A 7,842-nucleotide genomic window follows, 5' to 3' on the forward strand; every position below is an offset into this window, starting at 1 on the left:
GAAAACCACGACCACGCAGGTAGGCACCGTCCCAGCCCTCATTTTGGGCTTAATGACCTCAGGCAGCTGAATTATTTTGTCACAGTTCCTCAGGCCCGTCTCATGCATGCTTACCCGCTGTCACCCTATTTGCAACGGAGACTCAGACACACAGTGCAATGAAAAGTTTTTGCCCCCTTTCTCTATTTTTGCATATTTTTTATACTGAATGTTATCAGATCTTCAACCAAAACGTAATATTAGATAAAGGGAACCTGAGTTTACAAATAACACAAAAAATGATACTTATTTTAGTTATTCAATTAACAAAGTTATGCAACACCCAATTCCCCTGTTTGAAAAAGTAATTGGCCCCTTACACTCAATAACTGGTTGTGCCACCTTTTGCTGCAATGACTGCAACCAAATGCTTCCTGTAGTTGTTGATCAATCTCTTACATCGCTGTCGAGGAAATTTGGCCCACTCTTGCATGCAGAACTGCTTTAACTCAGCGACATTTGTGAGTTTTCAAGAATGAACTGCTCATTTCAAGTCCTGCCACAACATCGCAATTGAGATAAGGTCTGGACTTTGACTAGGCCGTTCCAAAACTAAAATTGTGTTGCTTTTTAGCCATTTTCATGTAGACTTGATTGTGTGTTTTGGATCATTGTCTTGCTGCATCACCCAGCTGTGCTTCAGTATAAGGTTCTTACTGTGGAATGCAGTGCTTGGTTTTCGCCAGACATAATGGGACCTATGTCATCCAAAAAGTTATACTTTTGACTCATCTGTCCATAGAACATTCTTCCAAGAGTCTTGATGATCATCCAGGTGCTTCCAGGTGCTTTTTTGGCAAACTTGAGTCAACTTTTTGGACTAGATGGGTCCCATTATGTCTAGCAAAAACCAAACATTGCATTCCACAGTAAGAACCTTATACCAACGGTCAAGCATGGTGGTAGTAGTGTGATGGTTTGGGGATGCTTTGCTGCCTCAGGACCTGGACGACTTGCCTTAATAGAAGGAACCATGAATTCTGCTCTGTATCAGAGAGTTCTACAGGAGAATGCCAGCCATCCGTCTGTGAGCTGAAGCTGAAGCACAGCTGGGTCGTGCAGCAAGACAATGATCCAAAACACACAATCAAGTCTACATGAAAATGGTTAAAAAGCAAAAAATTTGAGGTTTTGGAATGGCCTAGTCAAAGTCCAGACCTAATCCCAATTGAGATGTTGTGTCAGGACTTGAAACAAGCAGTTCATGCTTGAAAACCCACAAATGTCGCTGAGTTAAAGCAGTTCTGCATGCAAGAGTGGGCCAAAATCCCTCCACAGCGATGTGAGAGACTGATCGACAACTACAGGAAGCATTTGGTTGCAGTCATTGCAGCTAAAGGTGGCACAACCAGTTATTGAGTGTACGAGGGCAATTCGTTTTTCACACAGGGGAATTGGGTGTTGCATAACTTTGAATTAAATAAATAAAATAAGTATCTTTTTTTTGTAAACTCATGTTACCTTTATCTAATATTAGGTTTTGGTTGAAGATCTGATAGAGAAAATAGAGAAAATCAGAAAGGGGGCAAATACTTTTCATGGCACTGTATGTCTGAAGCAGTCCTCTCCTCTCTTCCCCTCACCTGTCCTATCCTCTCCTCTCTCTGGTCCTGTCGTGAAAAAACTGACAGCAGCCGCCAGTGATGGACAGTGTTATAATTTGCTCAATGCGCTGTTGCACACTTATGTCACATGTAGTGCTTGTTTTTGTATTTGCACTGTGTTATCCCATTATTAATGCAATGGCTTAGCATGGTTTGCTTCTTCATTTTGACAGTTTTACACTGGTAACTAAGGTAAAGCCTTTGAAATGACCATGGTAAGGATCACAGGTTGTAAATGCTTTGTACCTGTCCTTTGTCTGCCTGCCTGTCCCTGTTGACCTGACTGTTTGTCTACCCCTACAGAGCGCCCTGAGCAGTGAGCGGGACTATGAAAGCGTGGTGCTGATGAATATGAGACAGGCATCAGACAGACAGAGACTCATAGAGGAGATGAAGAGAGAGGACGAGGAGGATGCAGCATAGTACAAGCCCAGACCCAGGCCCGGGATTCAATCCAAGGTGTGTTTTCTGTAAGAGTGCGGTGCTTGACATTTGAAAGTAATTTCCGCTTGAGCTGACATCTGCAGCCTATACCGTGAATGCAATCTCAACGCTTCAATGTGCCTTTGAATGAGTCCTGGCCCCATACTCAGTCCAGCTCTGCCCAGCCACAACTCAACTACACTTTACTATACACCTGATGCTTTAGTTTCATGAAGCACATCTCGTCTGTGTTTTTTTTATAAATTATCTGTTGAATAAACATATTTTTGAATGGGTGTGTTTCTGGTTTGTCATTCACTGAATTACTACCAGCTACTACTGTAATGTAATCTCAAACAGTGTCGTTTTTCATCCAAACCACTTGTAAGACAAACAGGGGAACAAGATAAGTTTATACTATCAAGGGATGTTATCATAACGTATTGCAAAAGACCCCAAAGAGATGGGCCATCCAACACTACTACACCACATCTAAATGATGCAATCATGTAATTTGCATCTGTCAGTATCACTTTCTATTTAACTGTAAAACGTTTGTTCATTACCCTATCTTTGCAGCAAAGAGACTGAGTCATTTTCCTTTAATGCAATTTGAAGTTGTCTTCCAACAGTGTAAACCACAGACCATGTGATCAGAAGATGGGGAATTAATGGCCATTACATTTTTAACTTGCAATCAGCTTGGGATTGGAGTGGAAGTACTGTAGGCATGTTTTAAGGGAATGTTTGTGGGCTCACGTGATGAAAAGGGAATATACTCTAGAGGCCCTTTATTATAGCAGTGGTGGTTATGATGATTGTTCCTTGGGTTTTGTATATCTAAGGTTTTGCATCAAATTACAGAGGCCCCATGTACAGTACACAGTACTGTACAACTTCAAGGCTGTAACTTGATGTGAAGACTTTAGTACCACCCTGCACTGAACTTTTACATTGTAGTTAGCATTCAAAATATGCCTATTCTAAGTGCGATTCACCCTTGTCTCCTTTGTCAAATCCTGTTTACTGGTTGTGCTATAATACATACATCTGTTCCTTGAAAGTATCATGAAGAGGTAATTTGATGACTAGTTGGTCAACCCAGTGAAAACAACTTAACTGAAGATCAAATGTACACGTCCCTTAAGTCATTGGCATTCATGAAAGATATATTCATACAGTATCATGACCGTTGCTCTCTTGCTTGAATGTTGTGGTTCCAGTTTCAGATGAGTTTCCCAACAGAGGCTGTTAAATGAGTTGCTCATGGAGGAAGAGGTCTCCTGATGTCACAGCCTAATGCTGGGATGTCTGGTCCACTTCCAGTCAGGACCTGACACACTGAGCCAGACTACAGTCACTCTGCTGGGGAAACAGACTTTTGTAACAGTGTCCTCTCTCCGTGGAACATCTAAAACAAAATATATGTATTTTCTTGTCCCTCGGGGGACTATGGTGTAATGTAGTCTCTATTCGTGGGGCTGTGTGAAGTTTCCTCCTGTCATCGTGTTATTTTGGAGACTCCTAGCCAGCTGGTTGGTCCAACCCAGTGATCCATCTCCCCGGCACTCCCAGCCTGCCGCAGCTCTCTTACACAACGGACAGCTGTGGTGTGGTGTGGCGTGAGCCATCTGGTCCCTACGCTTCTCTTCTCCCCACACTCTCCTCTCCTACTGCAATATACACTCATCAGATGGTTCTGTTTATGCATTTGACGGACGGCCTGTCATATCCCTGAGAGAAAAAAACAGAACATTCAGAGTCAAAATTACAACAGAGGGAATACAATTACAGTTCCCCTTCCAGAAACACATCCTGACCATGCCCTGTGCCAGCGGATTGTGCTCCATGCAAATGAAACGGGAAGACGTGGCGTCCCAACAAAAGCCATCCAATCAACAGGAGAAGCCCCCGGCGGCATCTTCACAGTGTCCTCCTTTTCCTCAGATCCTCTGTCCGTGTGGAAGCTGGCAGATCCTCAGACGCCAGCGGAACCTGGAACCGCCACAGCCGCATGGAGAAATTAGGGGCCCTTTTGATATTTGAGTGTAAATGGTGGCCAAGTCACAGCAGAGGCAGCAGGCCTGGCGAAGGCTTAGTGATCTGGGGTTAGCCTCAGACACACGCTGGCAGCCCATTGAGCCTCTAATGAAACCACCCAGCAGCAGCAGAAGTGCTGGCTCATATGGTCTCCACCAGGTATGCCTGCAGCACTCTCGTCACACTTACAGGACCCAACCTGACTCTAACTTCCCCCTATGTACTGAGGTCTGACTGACCTACTTTGAGTCTAAAAAAAAAACACCTTTATGCTGCAGACATGCCATATTTCCCATGGGCCTGAGGCGGGAAGGCACTATTCCAATGGTTTGTTTACAGAGCTTTTTTTCTTCTTAAGAGAGCATTACGCTCATTTGTCCAACAAATGTAATGCTTACCATATTGTACTGACAGATGGCAGACAGGGAGATCAGACTTCCAACCTGTCCTTTTAAGTATACTGTACCTCCTTGAGAGTTGAGACATGCCACACAACAAATCAGAACAAAATTACATCAAATCATCTTTATTATAATTTCCTCACATGCATCTAATTATATTACCGATGATATGAAAACTAACATCTCTCACTACATCAATAGCTCCTTTTTGCACTAACTCTTGACTGCTTTATTATCTGTCACTTTATTCCTGGTTATATGTACATATCTACCTCAATTACCTCATACTCCTGCACATCGACTCGGTACTGGTACCACGTGTATATAGCCAAGTTATCATTACTCATTGTGTATTTATTATTACGTGTTTTACTTTTCTATTATTTCTCTATTTTCTTTCTCTGCATTGTTGGGAAGGGCCCGTAAGTAAGCATTTCACTATTAAGTCTACACCTGTTTACTGAGCATGTGACAAATAAAAATTGATTTGATTTCTAATCTCATGGAATTGGAGTAAGGATAAAGGAATGTTTCCATGCTGGTAAAAGGTATATTTGCTTGGCCTAAAGGCAAAGTAATACTGTGGAACTGATTCATCATCGTACTCTTGACATTCAGATTCAGTTACAGATAGTAACGAATTGCAATGAAATGAACTACCCTCCATACTCATGGAAAATGAATCTTGAGGATATGGTCATTTGAGCTGTAATCCTCTCTGGAATGTACTTTTCTTGACATTGTCCTATTTCCCTGAAGTCTGTAAACCCATTGCTATGACAGATTATGAACAAGCCACTACACACATATATTTGGTAGCTGCTCCATCAGTACAAAAGATTTTCGACAAGTAGCATCATTATACAAATTCACACATTTGCTAACGGGGCAAATAACGATCTGGAGAATTGCTCGTCATCCAAAATTCAGTAATCTGCACCCCTTGCTAAAAACAAAATGAATGGAAGAGAGAAAAGACCATTACATCACAGAGAACAGTAGCAGAATTAATGTATAGAATCCATCCTTGATTTGTAATGTAGTATGTACAGTATAGGTTTTAGCTCTGTGGCTCCTCATTGGACAGAGGACACTACCACCACCACCACCACCACCACTACCATGTGGCCCAAGACACGCTATGAGTGTCCTTGATCCACAGTCAGGTCACTCAGTCTCCTTGTGCATGCACCACACCAGCGTTTGTCCCACGCCCGTCATCGTCACCACACGGAAGCCAATCTTCTCCAACTTGTCCAACACCAACCGCGGAGGGTCGTCTACGTGGTACTCCGAGCTGCAAGGGGCACAAAGTTTTGTTTTTTCACAGATGTAAAATGTCAAACTCATTCTGTAAACTCTGTCAGGAGTGCTAACAAAACTTTTCCCAAAAGCACTTGTGGCAGATCCGCAATGACAACACTTCCCTGTTCTGTGTTCGATCAGCTCTGCTGGTCTCCTCCCAAACTACATTGCAGCAGCCTCTGTCCTGCTCTGGTCCAACTTGTACCACTACTACACCATTCTTCCATGGCTCTGTGGCTCACAGGTTTGTCATATTCTTGGCCTGACAGAGTATAGCAATTACAGTAAGGATGGAGACATACAATGAGATATACTCAACACTCACAAATTGTTCCCCAGCATGGTGGTTTTCCTGGCTCCCAGGTAGTTCATTATTGCTGGGTCAGAGTATACATCTCCTACCATGGTCGGCCCAGTCTCCTGAAAAACAGATATTTAGGTTTGTGCATAGACGCTATAGGCTGAGTGTACAAAAAATTAATAACACCTTCCTAATATTGATACAAACATAATACCCAAACATTTATAATAATAAGAAATATCAGAAAGAGCAATGTCAGAGACCTGAATATAAATATACACCAAACATAAGGAACACCTTCCTAATATTCAGTTCAAACATTAGAAACATCTTCCTAATGTTGAGTTGCACCCCCCCATGTTGACTCCAATGCTTCCGCGACAGTTGTGTCAAGTTGGCTGGATGTCCTTTGGGTGGTGGACCTTTCTTGATACACATGGGAAACTGTTGAGGGGGGAAAAACCCAGCAGCGTTGCAGTTCTTGACACAAAACGGTGTGCCTGGCACCTACTACCATACCCGGTTCAAAGGCACTTACATATTTTGTCTTGCCCATTCACCCTCTGAATGGCACACACACACACACAATCCATGTCTCAATTGTCTCAAGGCTTAAAAATCCTTATTTAACCTCTCCTTCCCTTCATCTACACTGATTGAAGTGGATTTAACAAGTGACATCAATAAGGGATAATAGCATTCACCTGGATTCACCTGGTCAGTCTATGTCATGGAAAGAGCATGTGTTCTTAATGTTTTGTACACTCAGATGCATTCTTCAAATGGCATGCCATCCACAATCTCGACAACAATTGACCAATTATGCACAGAAATAGGCCAACATACTTTATCTGACTGAACATGTTTTTAATTTGGTGTATAGTAGATAAAAAATAAAAAATAAAAACAGACGCGAGCTGTTATGCTCTAGTTCGAATTTGTTTTGCTTCCATGTTTGCAAATGTTACAATGTTGCAAAACAGGATATAGGTTTCAACTATGTAATTAGCCACACGTCAAAATCGGCTACATTGTTGCAGAACCATAGTTGCAGAGCCTTCCTTTACAAAATCTTTAGTCTCCTATAACATTGCGGCGTGCGCGTCAACCACAAGGAATGCAGTCTGTATGCTATGACGGGAAGAGGAATACTAACCAGCCGGATCTGAGTACTAACGAGTACATAGGGCATCCTGGATCACAACCGTTTAACGGGTAGTCCCCCGGGAATGGATGATGAGATAGTTACTTAAGAGACACGACAGTCCCCTTTCCAAGTTGCACTCGCACTGACAGCTCACAACAGAATGCGGAAACACCCATCGCAATGGACCAATCACAGCTCTCTCAGCATTTTGTCAACAAAGCTGGTGCATGCACAGTATGCGTGCTTGTCCAATATTATAGTAAAAGAAAAAGCTATTCATTTAGGCACACAATGTTACTTATTTTACATATCAAACTGGAAAGAATGTGAACATGTTTTATATTAAAGGCATATCTGATGTCATATTTAAGGCTTTTTTGTTAGGCCTATTAAATCAGGGCCAATAATAAATGTAGCAGCACTATTTGTTTAAACATTATACACTCCCCTCTGTATGTATTTGGACAGTAAAGCTAACATTTTTAATTTGCCTCTATAATTCAGAATTTATTTTGTGGATAAAAAGTTGCAAATGAGGCGAGAGTATAGAATGGCACTTTCATTTGAGGGTATTTTCAAATA

General features: G+C 42.1%; 1 protein-coding gene and 1 pseudogene across 2 annotated transcripts in view; one reads left to right on the forward strand and one right to left on the reverse strand.

Annotated features, from left to right (window-relative positions):
* The window catches only part of LOC311145219 (dnaJ homolog subfamily C member 17-like), a 68,269-nt pseudogene extending 66,203 nt beyond the window's left edge, over nucleotides 1-2,066 (forward strand). The window contains exon 11 of the transcript XR_014615591.1: nucleotides 1,947-2,066. The product of XR_014615591.1 is annotated as a dnaJ homolog subfamily C member 17-like (transcript). The remainder of the gene's footprint in view (nucleotides 1-1,946) is intronic.
* Nucleotides 2,067-4,612: 2,546 nt separating this feature from the next.
* LOC311146076 (GTP cyclohydrolase 1 feedback regulatory protein) lies at nucleotides 4,613-7,437 on the reverse strand. Its single transcript, XM_084182543.1, has 3 exons — nucleotides 7,270-7,437; nucleotides 6,138-6,232; nucleotides 4,613-5,804 (listed from the first exon to the last, which is right to left on the reverse strand). Exons 1-3 carry the CDS (start codon nucleotides 7,303-7,305, stop codon nucleotides 5,675-5,677), a joined length of 261 nt encoding a protein of 86 aa, XP_084038669.1. The 5' UTR covers nucleotides 7,306-7,437; the 3' UTR covers nucleotides 4,613-5,674.
* Between the last annotated feature and the right edge of the window lie 405 nt (nucleotides 7,438-7,842).

Source organism: Coregonus lavaretus (assembly GCF_964263955.1).
Source record: "Coregonus lavaretus genome assembly, chromosome: 18".
NCBI lineage: Eukaryota > Metazoa > Chordata > Actinopteri > Salmoniformes > Salmonidae > Coregonus > Coregonus lavaretus.

What these genes read in the sequence shown, in the direction of transcription:
- LOC311146076 (XM_084182543.1), bottom strand. Translation starts at nt 7,305, where the DNA reads ATGCCCTATGTACTCGTTAGTACTCAGATCCGGCTG. An exon ending in TTAGTACTCAGATCCGGCTG is followed by an intron (nt 6,233 to 7,269) that starts GTTAGTATTCCT and finishes TCTGTTTTTCAG; the next exon opens with GAGACTGGGCCGACCATGGT. An exon ending in ACCATGCTGGGGAACAATTT is followed by an intron (nt 5,805 to 6,137) that starts GTGAGTGTTGAG and finishes TGCCCCTTGCAG; the next exon opens with CTCGGAGTACCACGTAGACG.